This window comes from Rhopilema esculentum, chromosome 5 (genome assembly GCF_057945365.1).
Source record: "Rhopilema esculentum isolate cy_ngs chromosome 5, ASM5794536v1, whole genome shotgun sequence".
Lineage (NCBI taxonomy): Eukaryota > Metazoa > Cnidaria > Scyphozoa > Rhizostomeae > Rhizostomatidae > Rhopilema > Rhopilema esculentum.
In genome coordinates, this window is record NC_142819.1 from 4,244,864 (window position 1) to 4,266,780 (window position 21,917).

At 36.2% G+C, this 21,917-nt stretch overlaps 2 protein-coding genes across 2 annotated transcripts; one reads left to right on the forward strand and one right to left on the reverse strand.

The window, feature by feature from the left end:
* Positions 1–3,090: 3,090 nt before the first annotated feature.
* On the forward strand, positions 3,091–16,693 carry LOC135689816 (glutathione hydrolase 1 proenzyme). Its single transcript, XM_065207173.2, has 15 exons — positions 3,091–3,563; positions 4,635–4,924; positions 5,587–5,707; positions 5,991–6,058; positions 6,464–6,537; positions 7,198–7,277; positions 8,377–8,575; positions 9,164–9,294; positions 10,233–10,321; positions 10,940–11,092; positions 12,263–12,383; positions 12,516–12,584; positions 13,390–13,459; positions 14,629–14,727; positions 15,496–16,693. The coding sequence occupies exons 1-15, from the start codon at positions 3,489–3,491 to the stop codon at positions 15,669–15,671; spliced, it is 1,815 nt and encodes a 604-aa protein (XP_065063245.2). The 5' UTR covers positions 3,091–3,488; the 3' UTR covers positions 15,672–16,693.
* Positions 16,694–16,976: 283 nt separating this feature from the next.
* On the reverse strand, positions 16,977–21,873 carry LOC135689815 (116 kDa U5 small nuclear ribonucleoprotein component). Its single transcript, XM_065207172.2, has 2 exons — positions 21,613–21,873; positions 16,977–20,227 (listed from the first exon to the last, which is right to left on the reverse strand). The coding sequence occupies exons 1-2, from the start codon at positions 21,820–21,822 to the stop codon at positions 17,516–17,518; spliced, it is 2,922 nt and encodes a 973-aa protein (XP_065063244.1). The 5' UTR covers positions 21,823–21,873; the 3' UTR covers positions 16,977–17,515.
* Between the last annotated feature and the right edge of the window lie 44 nt (positions 21,874–21,917).

The window sequence follows — 21,917 nt, forward strand, 5'->3', positions numbered from 1 at the left end:
TCCAGTACTTGTTTCTTATAGCCACTTTCTTGTAAAAAAATGAATGTAACGCATCAAAGTCAATTCAAAATAATGCAGTCTAATTTGTAAAAAAAACTCCTTTACCAATCATTTCTTCTTGTATACTTCATTATTTGGTTCTCTGGTAGCGTTATGTCGACTTTCTTTTCAGAAATTAAAACAAATGGCGCTGGATTTCATTCAGTAAATCCAGGTTTAAAAAGCCTGCACTCTTGGCTGTTGATAAATTGAACGAAACAAAGTTTGACTTTTTAAATATTTTCTGCAAATTCCTGAAGATTTTACACAGACAATGTATAACAGTAATCAACCCAACCCAACCCCACGTGTGCCTTCCTTTCAAGAAGTGAGATAGTTAATTTGCACAAGTAAAATACTTTTATTTTGTAAAATATGGCTGTTGTTACACTTATTTATAAGGGATCACCCTCAAACAAAAATTTGTATCTCAGTCTTTGCTTCCTCTCCACTGCATTAAAAGTTCTTTTGCACTTAAAATATTTTGCTGCCTGAACTTAGAGCTCCATCTATAACTTTCCCAAATATAAACATTTGCTCTAAAGAAATAACTTTTACGTTCTGCAACTCACACGTGCTTTGAAAAATAATAAATTTTTCGAGTTCTTAGAGGAGCAACTTTGTGCAGTGCGGAGATTAGCAAATTTCGTAAAAAGTCTTAGAGTATAAGTGTCTTAGAGTCACTTGACCACCAGAGGTTGACCAATCAAATTGCGCCTAGAGAAAATCATGCGAACAGCTTCCGCTTTCTGCGAATCAGCGAAATTTTGGATTTGCTGTACTTTGTCAAATGCTTTTAATATGGCTTGGTTCGTTAAAAATTGTTGCTAGGTTGGAGTTCAAATAAAAGTGAAAACATATTACAGAGCTGACATGTTTCCGGTATTGGTTAAATCTTGATGAGCTTGATGGTGCACTTTTTACAGGGAGATGTCCATTAGAGGGAGATATTCATTACGAGGTTAAATGGTAACTTTTAACTGTTACTCAAAGGAAGTGATTGACAGAAAGTCTGGTTGGTTTTTGCATAAAGGAATATCAGCCAGGGATATTAAAAATTTAATGCCAAACGACAGACTCTTTACCTTTTTCTTAAAAACTGCAAATCAAGTGGGCTTTGCTGACAAGTTCTAACTGGCTTTGCATGATAAATAATTTTAGAACTTCATAAGACCATTATTCTCTTTAATTCTTCATAAAGTTTTAAAAGTGTCATTCTCTTCTCTCCAAGATGTGCGGATTTTCGGTAGCTTGCAAGAATATTTTCTGGACTTTAATAAGACTTTATCATCATACCCATCTTTCAAGAAATAAACCTGTCAATCTATTCTACGTTGTCACCCCAATTATCTCTTTCATATAAAGATGTATCAATTTCTAAAACAATTACATTGATCTTATCTAAACTTTCTTTCTTTCCCTATTTGTGTTGCTTCAACAACGAATGCGACGACTACTGCCTTTTTTAAAAAATTGGGGTAACAATTTAAAAAATGTGCTTATTCACGTTAGTAATTAATTTTTTGAGTCATTTAATTTTTAATTTTATCTACCGATCACCAAGAATATTTCTAGTCATATGCGTATAATTGTAAAGTCTTATTAAAATCAGCCGACGTGGTGTAATTTTTTCCTATAACCTCTAAGACGATTATTCTTGTATGCCTAGCAAAGAACCCGATAGAATCAAAGAGCTTACTGTAAAATACACATGGCATGATGCAAAAGTGTGGCTTTCCCAGCCAGAAATTATTATGTTAAAACTAAATGACCCCAATACCAGTACCGATGTACCGTACCCTGGGTACCAGACTCACTATATATAAAATAAAATAGAGACTCTCTATTTTATTTTACATATAGTGAGTCTGGTACCCAGTTCTCACCCCAGTCCAGTCCAGTCCAATATTTTATTGTGAAATTACTTTTAAAAACAGTGCATGAAATAAAAAGAGAGGTTGGTATACCGATCGATTTTGTTTGATTTATTTACTAACTTATTTACGTATATTTCTATTATTTGTCTATCATTTGCATTAATTCAGAAAACATCTTTCTGTATCATTGCAAAGTCATCCTTTTTTTCTTTTCCCAACGTCTGTCACTAGAAATTTAGCATGATATCTCCCCTTCCCAAATTTTTCCCAAAAACAATACTCATTGCTGTCTATCCGTTGAATTGTCTAAGCAGTATAGAATTATGTTAACTTTTAGTCTGGTAGATTCTTTTTTAGCCCTTCTACAAGGCATCGTTTCAAAAAAATCCTCCTTTGTCACTAAACTTGATTCTTAGCCTTCCAAGCATCAATTTCGTGGCGCCGTCCCCGTCATGTAGCCGAAAAACATATGCTGTAAGATGTAAGCTTTATCACAAAGCAAAATAAAATTTGGAATTTAATTTACGCTAACGTGAATAAATAGATATTTCATAGACAATTAAGTTTCAAATTTGTTCTTCTTAGAAATTTATCCTTGGTAAAGACAAATATACATTGGTAAAGCTTTCACTAGCAACCTATAGACGAATCTTTGCTTCGAGGTCTGCGGGGCACCACTCAGTTTTGCATAGCAAAACCCTTCTTCATTCCCTAAACTTATTGGCCTAGTTACGCCCCTGCCAAGAGACAGTGAAGAAGGGTGTGGTTTTGTTGCCTTGCTCCTCCACATTCAGCTGTGTCCAACTAATGAAGATTTTTCCCCGCAGTTTTTAACTGGTAACCTAGGGTTTGTTACTTTTTTAGAACAATGTATGATCCCTGCATTCACATTAAACATTTGTCTATCTTAATGGAAACCCACATCATTATCTGATGTAACAAGTATCGATCAAAGTTACCAGTTTTTTTCTCGCTTCCTTGTCTCAGATCAAAGAACAGAATACCGTAAGTCTTTGAATTGAAAAAGTTGCGAAACGAGATATTTTTGTGGCAACTTGTAGATGATTTTGTAAGCCCCCCCTCCCCTCCCTCGAATGCCGTCAAGAGAAAATTCGCGGATGGAAAAATTCAGATGACGTGTGCGGCTGCTGGTTGCGATAGTGGTTGTTGCGACGGGATCAGAAATTGCGGAGGAAAAAAGATGGGAACATGTCATGGAAGTTGTTAAGTGACATTGAAATACATTGTTGCAGGGCAAGAAGCCAAAACATCATTTCAGCTGCTTTGAAGAAGATACCATAACTAGAACCTTGTCTATGATCTTTCAAGCAAGTGTGGGCATCAATTTATTAGAAGTGACAATATATGCAAATAGGAATTAGTTTTTGTTGTCGGTCGTCGTGAAAAATATATTTTTTCGTGAAGGAACAGCTGCATTGCCTGAAGCTCCAACAAAAGAAAACGCGTCATCATGGGCTGCTCTATTGAATGAGAGAAGGGTAGCAAATTTGCTAATCTCAACAGCATTTTCAGTCATCAGGATCAGGGTTAAAGCTTTCGTTGCAAGACTCTATGCCAAACATGGGGATGCAAGACACAACGAAAGGCCAGAACTACGAAAAGTTCGAAAACGACGAAGCACCGATGGTAAATTTTGCAAATTTTCAACATTTATTTAGTTCGTTTTTCCCGTTTTTGTCTAAAACTAGAATCATATAATTGCTTCATAATGAATGGCGTAATGAAAGTCAGTTTTTTCTGCTTGGTAAATTCCAAATGGGAATCCAATAGTTATGTATGTTATCAATCGAAGAAACTTATAATAATATATTAAGACGTGCGAAGGCATCTTTAAACTTTAAAGCCACAAATAAGTTTGATTCTAGCTTGCACATTGTTGTTTGTTATTTAATAATATAATTAAGCTAGAGAAAAAGGAGTTCCCAACGTCGCAGCATGGCCTAATCTAAAGGGAGTTATCAAATGATTGCTCTTTTTTAATGTTAAAATTTCGTATGGGATTATGATTTTAGCAGGGACTTATATTTTATAGCAAATTCTTAAAACTAAGTTAGTACAGTTGACATGTTTTAGGATTTAATTATTAAATCCAAGACCACACATATGAGCAGCCTGCCTGTAGATAATATTGTCAAAAACATATAATAAGTAATATAGACAGTTCTCAGAGGCAGATCCAGAGTAAGTTCTTGTTGCCCAGAACTCAGTCAGTTTTACAACATACCTAAAGGTAAAAATAATGTTTCTTGAAAGAAGTGATATTTGAAATCAAAAAGTGAAACCTAGAAATTCTAAATTTTATCACAGTCTCTTCAAAATCTTAAATTTGCAAGTTTGGTATAATTGTTTCATCCTTTCTACTCTATAATGATTTAGAAACAATTTCCCAGATTCTGTGGGGGACAACAGACCCCTGGGCTAGCTCTGATAAAAATGGAAGTTGATTCTAGAACTTGGAAATAAACGATTTGTGCCTCGTAAAACAGTGGAATTTCTATTTGGAACATGGATGGAATTCAGTCAGAACAGCATCTAAAACTAAGAAATGATAATATATTTGTAAGATAGCTGCATAATAGCCAGTGCAAACAAAGCAAAAGAGAAAAACTTTCTGTGGTATAGGAAAGTCTGATTATGATAGAATATTGATATGGTTATAGCTTTGTAATATTTTTCACTCAAAATAATTTTTTTTAGGAAGCTAAGGAGGAGAAACCAGCTACTAACCACAAATGTGCCCCACAAGATGGTTTCAAATTGATAGTTGCTGGCTGCATTCTTTTTGCACTTTCATTAACTGCAGGAGTAGTAGTAGATACATTTCTGAGGAAAGCTCCAACAGGCCATGGTGGGGTTGCTAGTGATTCTCAAGAATGCTCCAACATTGGAATTAGCATCCTTCATGATGGAGGAACAGCAGTAGATGCAGCAATTGCAACAATGTTGTGTCTTACTGTAACAAGGCCAAGCAGTACTGGTCTTACAAGGTAATTCAGGTATTATAGATATAGATTAAAATTAGGTATACCTGACTGCATAAACCACAACCTAAGAATTGCAAAGACAAATAATTCCCCAATTTTTAAGCTACTTGAAAGAATTTAGTAATATTTGTACGAACTGATATCCTTGGATCCAGCCATATTGTATGTGTTTGGATGAAGCAATGAAGTTGAACAACTTTTGTATACTAAACTAGTTTTTCATCAAGCACTTGACAAACACAAAGCACTGCATGATAATCACAACACTAAGCGCTGATTCAGAAGGGAACAGGAAAGAAAGCACAATTGATACTAGTAAACTGCGGAATTCTTTCACAATTCTATGGATTTATTTAGGTGTACTCTTAAGTACTCTTTGACATTTTTCAATGTTGAAAGATACCACTCTAGGACTTTTGGACTGAATGGAAAATCCTACTAATGTGTATGTGTATTTAAAGCTTTTAGTTGCTTGAATCTATATTGGTAATGAGGACTGAAAGCATGTGTAAACTGCTCCTTCTTTAAACTACTATCTTGATAATTTATGAAAGACATATTTTTATTGTTGTACTCTACTCGATTTTATTCCATCTTTAAAATTAAGTGTATTAAAGTTAAAATTTAAAATGTGTTGTGATCTAACATAAATTTTTTTGTTGCAGCGGGGGCTATATGTTGTTGCACACACCAAATGGCAAAGATGTTACAATTGATTTCCAGTTTGTTGCACCAAATTCAGCTTCAGAGGATATGTTTGGCAAAGATAAATCGAAATCAGTAAAGGTACTTTTATTTTTGTCATCATTCGGCTTTTGCCACTTACCATCATAATCATCATCAATGTTATCGCAATTGTCAATCATCTACTCAGATGTTATTATTCTTCCCGTGTCACTTGGCTTTCTGTATTCATATTCAGTTTTTGGTTTCCTCTTTTATGTGTCTCCAAAAATGAAAATTAAAGGGCCAAAATACTTGTGTCTTTTGTTAAAATATGTTTGATTCCATTTTGTGTATCACAATCCACTAATGAACAGGTCTTCTGAGATTATGTCTTCTTATTTAGGGTGCATTGTCTTTTGCCATTCCTGGACTACTCAAAGGACTAAAGCTGGCTCACAAAGATTATGGAAAGTAGGTTTCTATTGAGGACTGGCAATATGTAATGTTGAAAAAATGTCATAGATAGAAATACATACCTGTAATTCCATTAAACTAAATTTTAGAAATGAAGTTCAATGATGTCCTTATTTTTATAGGGCAAAAGTCCCTGAATGCACATTCTTGAATGCACAGTGGAATGTTGAATGCACAGTAATTTTGGCACTCCCTACCAAATTAATTTCTCCTTTATCCAGCAATATTCTGGAATAAACATGTTGGATTTTGTAAGCAACTAGTTGTTGTGATACACAGCTCATTCCATTAGAAAAAAGTAGAAAAATTATTGAAGACACTCATAAATAAAAAAAGTACAATTATGTATGTAAGTGGAAACTTAGGCACTCAAAATATAAATCACAACTATTATTTCCCTAGGCTCCCATGGTCAAATTTGTTGGAACCTGCCATTGGAATAGCAAAAAGTGGATTCAAAGTTAACCAGGACCTAGGTCAGTTTAGACTGATTTATTTTGAATATTTTTAGCTTTTTATATGTAAGTATTAACCAAGTTTCTATCAATGTTGACATTTTTTTTCATATATAGCATAAAAGATGTTATTTTTGAGTCAATTGAGTCAAAGTTGATATATGGTGTGCCCCTTTATGTATGATAATTGTGAAGTGTTAAGAAATCTGAAATTGAAGATACTTCAGGTAACAATTTTTTCCATTAAGTTAGACCTTTTAATTCTTAGTAGAGATTTCCAACAATGTGGCTTTTAAACACAACTGGAAAAACTGCCATAGCTTCTAGTCTTGAAGCTAGCTTTTTAGCTTTGAATTTTGCTGCTGAAATCCTGTTTTATGTATTTTACTTCAGTCTTTCTGTGTTTTCTGGAACTAATCCTGTATTTTATCATTTTGGTTAAGGTATTCCAGAAATGAAAAAGTTTACTTAGACATTGAAATACTAAACAATAATTGAAAGGGTATTGAAATTTGCCAAAAAATTGTGATGATCCTAAATTTACTGTTTGTGAAATCAATTGTTTGTGAATGTTTTGTGGATTTGAATATCTTCCTTGGGTAATTTAACATGCAGGCCAGAACTTACTTTTCTGCTCTGAATCTATTTGCCATTCATTATCCCATGACTATCTTGTTTCAGTTGATTCAATCAGCAATGCCTTGACTGGTGCTTCAGCTGATTTTAAGAAAGTTTTTACACCAAGTGGGAAAATACCAAAGGTATGATCATGTTTACCAAAATACTTCAAAAGGTTACATTTGGAGAATAACTGTTGGGTTTTGTTTTTTGGGGCAGTTGATTCAAGTCTAAAACTTTTAAGAAGAGGTGAAATGATAAAAATATCATCTTGCAATATTATCTTTTCTGTCTTGCACACTGTCTTCATTGTGGACTAAAGATGTTAATTAAGAAATATTAAAGGACGAAGTCAATGCTCATGTTTTTAGAGATGTGTTTTTATATAAATGTACTTCCTGCTACCACTTTTGCACGCTAGAATTACAGAAATGCATAAACAATTCAAACTAACTAGTCCTAAATGGTAACACTGCCAATCTATAGTTAATTCTCACTGAAAAGATCAATTTAGACAAAAGTCACACTGCTTATAGACAGGCTTGGCCATAAGACTTAGCAGGGGAGCAGCAAACTGCTCTCTTAGTAATTTCCAGGTGAGCCCTTCATAGTTTTAGGAGAGCCAGGAGGGGAGCAAGAGCTCTACTCAAATGGCCAGATCTGCTCATAGTGTTTTGCTGTAAAGGTGAATTTGGAAATTGAGCCTCTGACAAAAAGGTGAATTTTGATGATCAATGTGGCCTGTTAATGTAATTTGTTTTGTGACGTGATTCAGGATGGCTCAGCAGATATGTTTGCCATCTAGGTGTTGACCTCATGATGCTTCAGTCTAAAATATAAAATTTTACAAAGGCTCCTTGTTAAGGTGAATTTGGAAATCTGATTCTGCTGTAAAGGTGAATTTGGAAATTTGAGGCTCTGACAAAAAGGTGAATTTTGATGATCAATATGGTCTGTTAATGTAATGGGTTTTGTGACATGATAAAGGATGGCTCTGCATTTAGGTGTTAACCTCTTGACGCTTCAATCTAAAATAGAATCTTTTACAAAGGCTCCTTGTTAAAGAAAGAAAGCCTCTTTGTTCTAAGATTCTTATGTTTTTCTTTTCGTGGATCAATTGTAATGATATCCCCTAAATATTTGTATCATGTTATAAAAAGAAATAAGAAGTTTAGGAAATTTGATAGGTTTAAAAAAATTAAAGAATCAATGTTGTTCATTGCTGGATCAATCTTTTTTCAGGTTGGGGATACATTAAAGTTAGAAAAGCTTGCATTGGTGTTGGATGGAGTCGCAAAAAATGGCGAAGAGGCATTTTACAGTGGAAATACTGCGAAGGAGATTCTGGATACAGTTATTAGCAATGGTGGAAATTTGACTGCAAGTGATTTGAACAATTATACCGCGTTGGAAACAGGGGTTTATAGCCAAGACTTTGGAGGTAAGAATTTCTTAGACTTGAGGAAGTATTTGTTACATCTTGGGGGCTTCAATTCTCGATTTAGTTTATATGGTGACAAGATGACGAAATTTGTTATTTCAAACGATTGTTTTGGTAATAGCACTTTATGAAGAGGTTAGATACTACGAACAAGTTACAAAGAAAGCTGATATAACATTCATGCTTGTTTTTCACGAAGTTCAAAAAACTGCACAGATAAGGATTTTTGAGCATGCCTGAATCATACTATTTAGCATATCCGAATAAGATTTGATTCAGGGTCAGATCTAATGTCACTAAAGTAAAATTGATTCTTGCTTTCATCTAGATATATTTCTACGCTTTAGAAAAAAATTGTTACCATCTTTATAGCCTTAGCATTTTAAAAACCAATTGTCTCTCAACGTTTCACGAGGACATCTATTCACAGTACACAATACCATTAGATATACCAGAAGCATTAAATATACCTTTATTGATTTTTTTGGTAAATCCAGCCTTAGTGCTTTTATTAAGTGTGTTCTTGTAGAAAAGAAGTGTGAAGCGCGTATTCGCCTACATGTAATCTAACACATTATCTTCTCTTAGACTACAAGATTATTTCAACACCTCCTCCATCCAGTGGCACAGTCGTTCTAGCAGCCATGAATCTAATCCACCGCCTCGGGTTACAGCAAGCCAATCAAGACAAAGCTTTGAATTATCATTACTTGGCAGAGGTAATGTCGCTTTGATGTTCTTGTGCATTGGTATATTATTTATCCTGTAAAATAGTATTTTTCTTGTGCCATAGATAAAGAAATATAAGATCATCGTCTCTGGGCATGTAAAATTTTCGTGTTTTGGCGTGCGTTTGATATGCATCTTGCAGCAAATCAGACTGACCAACAATCCAGTCAATAGAGAAACGATCAATTAAATATCGAATTATGATCGAAACCTGCTACAAGATTTTTGTTTGGAGACGCGTGCAAGGTGAATTCCACAGCGACTCCAAGGGTTTTTGAGAATTTCCTTAGTCTGCAGTTTGTCTAAGTAGTAATTGCCGTCCGTATTGTCAAAATCGCAGAGGTAGTAGGTTGCGAGCTCGAGGCCACTCTAATTCTCCTCCAAGTGGCAAACACTTTGGGTTACTATTTTCTCAAAATTTTAAAATTTTCAATATCAATGCTGATCTTTAAACTGGAATCTCTAGGTTTTAGCAATCTGAAAAAACTTGAACCCAGTACCAAAACTGTTCGCACCCCCATTGGGGCTATCTATTAAGTTGAAAGGTGTGGTTGTTCTGGAGAATTAATAGAATTAGTAAGTGTTTGAAGGTAGAACAAATACCTTTAGAAATCTGGTAACATCTGGTGGTGGGTTTATTTACAAGTTTAAAGGCTGTTTCTCGTTGGATTCACAGAGGTCTAGAGATGAGAAGAAGCCTCTAGACTTGAAAATCAACTCGCCACCCTTAAGAGGTATACCACTGAAAACCTATATCTATACCAAGGCATCTTCTGTAATCCTGAAAGCTTATGACGTCACTTGTGTACTTTGAAAATGCGTTCGCACATCAATGCATAAGGTAGTTCTTGATAGCATAGGAGAAAATTCTTATTGAATTATTGATGAGGTATTTATTTTTGACAAATTTGTATGGATTTTCTTCAAGGTTTTCAAATTTGTATTTGCTGAGAGAAGCAAACTTGGAGATCCTCATTTCAATAAAGATGTTAAAGATGTTGTCACGCAGATGCTAAGGTAATTGTTTGCCTGACTAAAAATTGATTCTTGATATCTGTTGAAATTCGTCAACTAATGTCAAGTGCTGAAAACCCGGGGGTGCATATAACTGGTAATTCTTTCTCGGTTATAGATAAAGTTGTCGGGGGGAGAAGGGTCTGAATATATAGAATGTAGAACAAACAGACTGTGCCAATACAGTGTCGTTAAGAAAAAGTATCTGCTTCATCGTAGTGTTGGTAGGCCTTCTCTAAAAATGAGAAAGAGGAGACGATGGTGCAGATTTAATTGGTTGTCTGAAATTTTTTTCAAAACTTCTTCTAGAAATAACATACACCGCTCTTATCGACCAGAACAATGTTGGTTGAGGTGTTTAGTTCATAACTATTTAACAAGAACCAAGGGAAATACTGAAACGCAAAAAAGTCGTATGAAACAATACACTAAGCTTCATTTACTTCCTTTTGCTGCCCTGCCTTCCAAAATTTTAAATTATTTTAAAAGTCTGCTGTATTTGCTTTGATGAAGCCACATGTGCCAGGGTGGAAGACCCAAGACGTTTTTCTCGAAAAACATTACACAAAAATATTGAAAAAACACTTCTGTGGTTTTTTCAATTTTTTACTTTCTCTCCAGTAAAAAGATGGCTGACGAGCTGAGCAAAAAGATTTCTTTTAACAAGACCTACCCTGCATCTTATTACGGACCATTCTTTTCAACCGCTGCTACTAAAGGAACTGCAAATGTTGTTGTGCTGGGAAACAATGGCGACTTAGTTTCAGTCGTAAGGTAAGTGCATGAATTAAAAGCAGTCAGTCCCCTATTGTGCTCAACTTTATTTTCACAGGAGTTGAGCTTTATCGATAATTAAACGATTTAAACCAATCAGAAACAACTTTGATTCTAGAGCTTTTTCATCAAATAACTGTGTTCCCGGTGTAGTGAAGCTGTGGCTAGAAAAATTTGGTTCCCTGTTTGGTTTCTACTACAGATATGTCAACAGGGAAAACAAATGCTTCCATTATCATCATTCAATTCCAGTAATTAAATCTTCTTGTCATTTCCGATAGCCTTTGCTCGCAGTTTCAAATCTCGTCCACTACCGCAGCTAGGCCAGCCAAAGTCAATAGCGTAACCGTCAAGGCAGGATAAGCTATTGTTCATATTACCCAATCATCGAGGGGACAGACTGTCTTTAAAGGCACTATGTTCTGACTCATTTCGCTGGCCATTTAAATCTCCCATTGGTTGGACCATACAATAGACCCATTGTTCCAATCGGCTATTTCTCATTGTTCTCTTGATTATCAACGCGCTGCAAAGCCTGATGTTAACTGTGCACGGTTGGCCTGTAAGTTCACGGGCATTAGTGTAATTATGTGTGTAAGCAATAAAAGCGGGAACTGAAAATTAATATGGTCTGTTATTTAAAACTTTTGTTTTCTTGCAAATCAAAACTGCAATCAAAATTCTTTCTTTAATATAAAATTTTCTCTTTAATTTTAGCTTGTTATTTATCCTTTCCTTTTTATACTTCTTTATACTTGGTCCTTACTCTCTCCTTTCTTTTGATCTTGTGAATTTTTTATTTATTCTTTAATTACGTGTTTTTTCTTATTTATCAGTTCTTTTTCTTTTCTTCTGCGATCCAAACGACAATTTACTAATTCAATAATTCTTTCTTATTCTGGCTGTTCTCTTCCATCTCCCTCAATCTTTTGAACATGTCTTCTATCCCGTGCAATTACCTCACCCTTAATTTGACCAGCGAAAGTGTGTTTAATCAGAGCTTGAAGTTAGATGGTTCTTGCGAAAACCAAGGCCAGTTTGCGTCAACACAGTGATGAGTCGGGTCGACTGCAAACAGGAATCTGCGATTGTAGAGAAATTTAATGAGTTATCTCTCTTGCCTTCCTTTGTTTATTACCCCCACGATTCTAATTTTTTCTTTTTTTATAGTACGATTGGTGGCTCATTTGGCTCCAAACTAGTAACTAAGTCTGGAATTGTTCTCAACAACGGAATGAGCAGTTTCTCATCGCCCGGTTTTAATGATCGCGATGGAATACCCCCATCAAAGGTGTGTCTTTCATACCCCTAAAATTTCAACTTTACTTTTTCTTTCTGTCGTCACCAGCCTATTTATATATGCCATAACACGTAGCCTGAAGGTAAACAAAATTATCAACCCGCATTGCACGTTTTATTGTAGGCAAATTACATAGAGCCTGGAAAAAGGCCCCTGTCGGCGGCATCACCTGTCATTGCGTTCAATAAAAAGGTACTGCAATCTCACAATGGTATTTCTGTTCTGCTTCTTTCAATAGAAATCTTTATTTTGATTGAAGTTCTTATCTTATTTCTTTCAAACTTCTTTTTAGAGCTGTTGACTTAACTGTTGAGTTTATTCTAACACATCCGTGCAAGACCGATCAAAGAAGTCAAGAGGTGTAGTTTGTGTCTGGTTCCACTGGACTCAATAACTAAAGACAGTCTATTAGCTATAATTTTTAAATTTTAGCTTCTTTTCACCTTGTTTTGGTTGCCAAATGGCCTTCAAAGATAAACACGAAAGCAAACCGAACCATGTCTTTACAGATGTATAAATTATTTGCCAGCAAGATCTATATGTGTCTGGGGGGTCTGCACAGAGCATTCATTATGATATACGTAGCCTCGTTATATGACAAAAATCTCAGATATCACAAATAGCCGCTAATGTTTGTCATTGCCATGTTTCGTACCACTCATCGTTGAATACAGCAATACTTTGAGTCTTTATGAAACTTAAAAGGGTAGCATTTTGAAATGTGAGTAGCATTTTTCACCATATGTCCATACGCATTGACACTTAATCCTGAAGTGCAAAAGAAGAATACAGAAACTTTGACTATTGTCAAGGAAGAAGAAATACTTGCTAACCAACCTTCCCATGTTACATTTCCACCTTTGCTGGTATACGCCCTCTATTTATCCTATAAGTGTCCCCCACCCCTCCCCTAATAACATCTCTTCTCACTGAACAAATTCACGTTCTTGAAACAAATGAAATTTCTAATGATGGTAATTAACGATCTTTTTTATAGAAACCATGCAGTGACCAGTATATAGTTGGATCCAGTGGTGGTGCAAAGGCAATCACTGCGACCATCCAGGGTATGTGGTATTTAATTTGAGTTCTGTTTGTGTTTCATTCCGTGTGATTTCTCACTTGATTGTGTCATTCCGTTACTATTGCCTGGGAAACTCTGCTCTGTCTACTTCGTCATATTTGCTTATTGATGGTTATGCGTCAAATGTACGTTTTATCACCTGACAGAGTTGTGTGGGTCTTTGATAACTTATACTTACGGCAATGATATCTTTATGGAACTGAAGGGCCTACTTATTTACGTATTAATTTGCCACAGTTGATCGTCCTCGAATGCTCCATATTCTGACGACTGCCTGGTGAAACTAGCTAGTAAGGCAATAATGAATCATATACTAGATTGCGTGCGGTACAAAATGATGCTGTAATAACGATCAATGTAAGTAAATTGTACCAGGAAAATTTTTTAAAATAAATAACAGATATTTTAAAAAAATGTTTCCCGGTACAATTTGCTTAAATTGATCGTTACAATAATCTGTCAGCCAACATAAATATCACTCCAAGTGAACCCAGCCAGTCCTCTAGTAAATCATAAAAAATTTGTAAACCATTTAAACACCAATCAGTTTACGGATTGTTTTTGGTTGCTGTTCACCCCTCGATATATCAGTGGCTTCCCAAGTCCCATGTCTAGGGATTCAATGAAGAATAACTACGCTGCTGACCGTCAGATCCTGTTCGCACTGTCAATGCTTGCCATTCGTTCAAATTGATGTGATGGAAATGCTAGATATGTAACAGCTGCCCTTTGCCTGTTTCTATTAAGGTTTAGTTTCTTCATGTTAATTTGATGAAAAGAAAACTTTTCTTTGGTTTTGGTAAAAGAAAGAAAAAGAAAACCTATTGAAATTACTTTGTAAACCATGCGTAATTTTGACTTAGGCTCCAGGCAGACGTATTCGTGGCTCAACGCTTCCACCCCCGCCCCCTCCAAGCAATGTTGTTTGTTGAGATTTGGTGAAAAAGTTGCAAATCGTGTATGCAAAGATCGTATGCAGTATCAAGATCACAACAATATTGCTTTAAGGGGAAGAGCGATTAACTGCAATTCTAGTAAATTACTGTCAGTAAATTTGTTTGATCCCATCACTGGTCTAAATATATTTTGTGAAGGATTGTAGATATGTAACAGCTATCACTTTGACGAAAATGAAACTTTTGTTTTGTTTAGTTTTGGTAGATCTTCTGCACTACCGTTTGTCTGCCGAAGATGCAGTAAAAAGGCCAAGGATCCATACGCAGCTTACTCCAGATGCTGTCCTTGCTGAAGGTTTTCAATTATCTATCATTCTTTATTTCAAAAATTTGCCTTTAGATCTTTTTCCTTCAATTTATTTTTTAAGATTGATCTCGATTTTTTGCTTAAACTGAGAATGTGTAAGCCTGATACATGTTAATTTCCATTAATATATAGTTTAGCTACGGAATCTCGAAATGTAGATATCCTTCAACTGTTGTGTCTTTAACGCTTGGGATTTCTGGATTTTGCCATCGTAAGATTTAGGGAAGATGGGGAGGGGGTAGTACAACAAGTAGGGGGGTGGTAGTACAACGCCAGATGGAGTCAAGAGACTGCATAATCTTAGAAGCTTCATAATCCAAAGATGGGTCTCAGGCAAAGAATTGTACCTAGGCTTAAAATGAAGCGTTGTCAACCATCAAAGATAAAACACCCGTCAATTTTCAAATTTGTTTCCTAGAATGAATTTGTTTCAATGAGCTTAAGGAACTAAAGTAAACAGGGTTGGAATATACTTTAGTAAACCCTTGATTCAAGAACTCATTGGAACCAAAACCCATTTCTTGTCGAGAGCTCCATTCCTTAAAACATGTCACTGTGACTTTGTTATCGAATTGTTAATCGTTGTGACGCTGTAATAGACTGATGAGTCGTAGTGCGGACTACGTCAAAAGGGAGAATTTCTCCTCGTACTATCACGTAAATATTTAGGGACATCTTCTATCGTTAATAGCACAAGAATTAGACCAATAATGCAATACCATGGTTTGCTTACAGTAGTACATTTTCCTTTCTCAGGCAAAAAATTTCACAAAGCTGGGATTGATTCTGTATTGAGTAAACTCAAAGCAATGGGGTATAAAATGGACAACAGCGCTGAGAGACTGGGCACTATTAACGTCATATCGCAACAAAAGAAATTCATTTCCACGTATGCTGATGAAAGAAAAAGTGGCGGATATGCTAAATTCTAATATGGTAGTGGTAACTGGAGAATTCATAGAGTAAATGGTCTGAGCATGTTTGTTTATTTAATAATGTTTGGAGATGGTAACTGATGCTTTTTGGAAACGTATCGATTTTCCTGGAATGCCTCCTAACGATAGTTGTTCATTTCGTATCTACCTAATGTTTCTCCTGCGTTTCTTTTATTGTAGGTTCTAATAATATTAACAGCAGAAATTATACCATTGTTCTTTCATTTGCAACTATAAAAATCTAGACGATGACAAGTTTTCCTATAAATCCAAGAGAATATGGTTCGTTTCGTTCTCTGGCTGGTAAAATCGAATGATGTTTTGAAGCACGTGAACCTTTCGTCCATTAATTGTTCTAGTTTGATAAAACATATTCAAGATTGTACAGGCTATGCAATATAATTAGAAAATATGTCCCAAATAGGCCTGATTTTGAAATATTTTAGCGTAAGTTTAATTTCTAAAAGGAAGCAGATCTTCGCATCCCAGTTTTTTTGCCAAAAACAATGTTGCCTGTTTTCTCTGTTTTCAGTTCAGGATTATTTCCTTATCAACATTATTCGTCAAATCCTTTCATAATGGCTTTTTAGTTCTACTTTAGATTAGAAAGACCCTTGAAAATTACTTATTAGTCCTCCAGCTAACGAGCCAAAATCTTCAAAATTTTTCTAAAACGAATCAAAATAAGTCCCTGGCCTATGTGGTTATTTGATTTTCAGTGTTATTTTCGAAGCCGTCAACTACTGGGCCATCATTCCTTCTAGACTATGGTATTATTTCATATCAGTATAGTAGCATTAATTCATACTTGAAACAATTTAATCATATTTGTTGTACCTAAATATTTACGAAATTCATTTAAGGATTAAAGGGAACTATTAATAAACTTATTAGCATTGTATGAATACAATTCTCAGGTTGGACATTGGTATACACAAGCAATATTTAACTGTGGTTTTTAAGCAATTATTATAATTATAGCTGTTGTTGGTATTAGCAATAAGAATGCAATGTGGTGAGCTACGCGTTACTTTCAAATACCCTCTGTCCTACGCAACCAGACATCTTCCTTGGGGATAAACATCAAATGAAACTCTTCAAGCGAATGGACCTTACCCTTTTTTGTAAAAAAGGAGCATATACGTAGAACCCACTGTTTACCCCTTTTGCACTTGAACTTTGATTGGAAGAAAGGCGTGACTCTGTCGTTTGAAGACTCGTTCACCATCTCAAAAATTTTCAAGCAGCGTCAAGATAACGAATTATATAATAGAAACTTTTAACCAGATATTTCTTCAACATTAATTCAAATTAAATGGAATCATTCCCAATACTTAAATCATTGAACCAGGAGATGAAGGACAAGAGCCAAGCTAGGTTTATGATGTAAAGTATACAAATTGAAAGCAAACTTATTTCTCTAGCAACAACGATTTTGATGTTCCATCAATGGACTCGATCAATAAGAACTGTCATTTGCTAGTAAAGCTTGTTGATAGCTATTTCATTTTTGCACGTCCAGTGTAAAGATCTTTAAAATGGGGAGGTAATTTTACATCAAATAAATACAATAACTTGATGTCCATCTATATTGTTTTAAAACAGCTACTTCATCGATATATCTTCAGAAATATGACACTAAACCCCACTGCAACGTTAATAAACGTTCTGATTGCACTTAAAAAACTGTCCAATTCACCAGCTGATGACGTATCGAATAGTTTGACACTGGCCTTGTTGAATAGATCTTTATCTTGGATGAAATACACGGAACTTGCACAAAAAGCTTGCAACTTTTCCATGCCTTTTGATGACGTTAATTCTTCTTAAAAAGTCCTTCTTTACATGGGATAACTAAGAATGACATCTTGTCTTGCAAGCTCCAACAACATAGGGTCATCAAAGAACTTGTCGATATTTACATCTTCACTTAGGCCCTTTCTTCTTCGTGTTTTAATCATGAACTCTCTTGCAAGATGTGTGGCTGGTTGGATATCAAGTGGACGTATAATAATGCTTTTATCCAGTGGATCTCCGGGTACAATCTGCCAATGATGGAAGACTGACAGGCAAAAGGCCTGGCCTTGCGTGTGTGTACGAAGGTCTGTTTCAAAACCAAATGAATCAATAGCTGGAATAAACGCCTTTATGGTATACAATGGAGAGCCAGGAATGGGCGCATCTTGAGTGACATGACCTCTTCGCTTTGCCAGCACAGTGTAAACTGATGACACACAATCTGCTGGTGCTTGCACTTCTACATAGTAGTATGGCTCCATCAGTCGAGGTGTTGCCAGTAGAAATGCAGAGTATGCTACTCTTCTTGATGTTGGAATGATCTGGCCACCTGCTCTGTGAATTGGCTCCATTGCGATTCCAGCATCAAGGATCTTGAACTTGACATTTCTTATTGGCTCATCACAAAGAGGCCCTTCTCTCGTGCCCCACTGGAACCCCTGTACAATGTAGTCCCGCACAGAATTAAGCAGATTCTTGTCAACTTCACTTGGTAGTGTGTCATCTACAAGTATGTTTGGGCCAGCTGCATCAGGGCCAAAAGCCCAAATTGATCTGGCAGCTAACAAGTCCCAGTCATACTTTGTTTGGAAGAACTCTCCAAGACGCTTTTTGTCCCATGAAATTTGGACTTTGCCAGCTTCAATGTCTTCTGCAAGACCTTTCTCTAACGGTTCTGAAATCATGGTTAACTTGTTCTTCTTATTTGGCGTCTCAGCAAAACACTTCAAGGATGATGTTTCAACAACAGTTTCACAGAATGTGACTACTGGATCAGCTACCTTGATATCAATATCAGAATACATTTTACGCAGATCATGCATTACACAATCCATATAAAGTTCTCCTGTACCAAGAATAATATGCTCACCAGACTCTTCCACCTTTGTTGTTATCAAAGGATAACTTTTGTTGATTTTTCTCAGTCCATCCAACATTTTTGGAAGCTCTGACGGGTTGACAGGCTCAACAGCGACTTTGATCACAGAGGTTGTGTTAAACTTTAATGGCCTAAATATGTGAACATCTTCAGATCCTTTCATGCTTGTAATTGTAGCCGTTTTTACAATGAGCTCATCAATTCCTTCGATTAGAACCCAGTTCCCAGCTGGCACACGATTGACCTCTACTTTATACCTTGCTTCATTGATCCACAGTCTGCCAACAAGACTGACTCTTGAATCTTCCTCATCATCAATCGTATACCCTTCACCAAGGACCTTTACTTGCTGGCCTGCATGCAGAGTTCCACTCATAACACGACCAAATGCATGGAACTGTATGCCATCTTCAGTAGCATACAGCTTGCTTGTATGCACCATCAAAATGCCGTCAGAATCACAGTAGATCATCGAGTCACTTATTTCTGAATCTTTTGGCCCAGTGTAAATATGATCTACCTTCGTTTCAGCAGCAGCAGCAGGAGATGGAACATGGCGAACAACCATGTCAACAAAACCAGTGAATTCTCCAAAAAACCTACTACAAACAAGCCTCATCAGTGGACGTATGTTCATTTTCAATTCTGTCTTGCTCAGATGGATACCAAGCTCCTCTAACGCTTTAGGTAGTGTTGTATCAACATCCCCTACTACTTGGGCAAACAGTTTATACAGTGGCTCTAGAATGAATTCAACAAAGCTTCTTGGAGAAGTGCTGAGAGGGGCTTTTTTAGTAAACTTACGAGTCTTCTGGTTGAAGTATATGTCCCCCCACAGGCGCTTGGCAAAGTCATTGTAGTGAATTCCTCCACCAAAGGTATCACAGTAAAGTTTTGCAAATGATTGCAAAGTAAAGCAGAATCTGTATTGTGAACTTGCAAAGCAGACATTTCCCAGTAGAGGGGAAACGATGGTGTCATCAGTTCCTTCAGCATACACATTAAGAAGAGAATTCACTTCATCTATTATATGTTTCAGTTTATAATAGGCATCAGTTGGTGGCAGCTTCAACTCTAGAATCAGGCGGTCTATCTTGTTGATGCATATTGTAACCTTTAGTCGTTCTTGCACTGCATGCTTCAGGGCTCGCTCCACATTCATCATGACACCTTCCGCTGCATCAACAAAAATGACAGCCCCATCACATAGTCGAAATGCTGCAGTCATTTCATCAGAAAAATTCACATGACCAGGGACATCAAAAATGTTTATCAAATGTGATTTGTCTTTACAGTCTTGAAGGACGAATGTAACTGGTGTTGATTTTATGCTCAGCTGTCGTTCTTTCTCAATAACAAGGGTGTCAGTGTATGACAGATCCCTGCCATCCTTTGCCCGCAGATCAGCATGGGTTTGCTCAAACAGGGAATCAACAAAAGTTGTCTTGCCAGAATGCAGATTTCCTACTAAAGCAACATTACGTATTAGGTCTGGAGTGTCCATTAGATCAGCCAAAAACTCCATGCTGTAAACAGTTGTTGGAAGTTCTTGCTCAATCAAAGCAAATTTCTTCTTCACAACAGGCTTAATAATTGGCTCTGTCAAGGGCTGCTCGTCTTCTTCTTGAACAAGTGTTTCAACTTCAGGCCCGTATACCTAAAGAAAAATTATTATCCTATAATTACAAGTTCAATAAACAATTTTAAACACTTGTTGATGAATAGAGGCAGTGCAAAGTCAAATAGTGAGTGAAATCAAACACAAGGAGGCTGACACAAAAATTACTTGGTTAAAATAGAGTTTGGGTTCAAGGGTAAAGGACTACTTGCATTGATTATCAAGATTATCATCAGATTCTTTTGAATGTTACAACTAACCCAGTTTTCCTAACTCAGGAAATTTTTAGGGTAGGCAATGCTGGTGTGCTAAAAACAAGTAGTGTGAAGTTTTCAAATTTCCAAGTCTGCCAGTTTTTGGCATGCCAACCAAAAAAGGTAACAAGGTTGTCACAGAAAAGGCTACCATGATTGTATCCAGGTGGGCTTTTGTGTCAGTATTTTAGTATGTAAAAACTATCTAAAAGGGTTGTTGATTCATATAAGCCAGTTTACGAACAGTTTTTAAGCAAGTTACTTGTAAACATGTAAACATGTACTATGATTATAAAAATATGGTGACAGGTCTGGCCCACAAAGGGGCAGGATCGGTACAGTACAGGGCTTGCCCATCTACACATCAAACAGAACCTGATCAGTTAGTTTCCACAGATATGTGAGGTCCTCAACCAGTTTAGGCCAGCAATAATGGAGAAAGCATTATATTATGTCTCACAGCAAATTCACTGATAGCCACATGTGCATGCGCTATACCCAGTCATTTGCAATGATAAAAATGTGTCAGAATTAAAATGAAAAGTTACAATTTAGAGATTTCATAATTTTTTGTCAGTAGTGTAACAAGAACAAAACTTAATTATGTATGTATTAAAAAATGAATAAATAATAAGGATGTCAATTTGAGAAATGAACCTCTCCAAAATTGATTATTTGTCTTGTACAAAGAGGGCAACATACACAGATTTCCCTTCAAATTGGCACAACCTTAATGTTTTTGGTAAGGTTTCTAGTTTGTTTTGAGCTGACCATTTCAAAAGGTAGTAGAAAGTTTCAGATTCAAAATCTCTCTTTGCTCTGTGGTTATGTTTTTCAGCATCTAGCTGCAACAGTTATGTGTAACTGGAACCCAGCAGATTTCCCCTTTGGCCAATTGAATGCATTGGAGGAGACAGACAGTTTAATACACTTGACCTGGATATCCTTATTTTATTCAGACATCTCCAAAATGTTTCTCAGATACCAGCAAATGTTCTCCTGGTTATTCTCTACACATACGGAAATTCCATATAGGCCTATACGTCTTTTTCATAAAAAACTCATCTCATTGGTCATGGAGGTAGAGTATGCTAGGTGAAAGCTTTTGAGAGGCATCTCTATCTAATGGTTATGTTATTCACAAGAGGATGTTCTTTTATAGGATCTTACCTCTTCCGCCGTTGGGTAATACTTCTTATCTTCGTGTAAAACGACCGCCATTTCTGGTTCGGCCTCTTCCATCCCATCATCTCGCATTTCATCATCTTCATCTGCATCTTGCACTAACTCTTCCTCAGCATCTTCCCCTTCACTTTCTTCTTCGCTCTCCAACTCTGGGCCAATGTAATTTCCAAACTCATCGTATAGTTCGGCCTCCATTTTCAAACACACCACAGCACGTTTTCCCTTCGTCCTTTCTATTGCAATCTCGATCTCATTAACCGGCTAAGAAAGAGGCCGTTCTAACAGAAGTA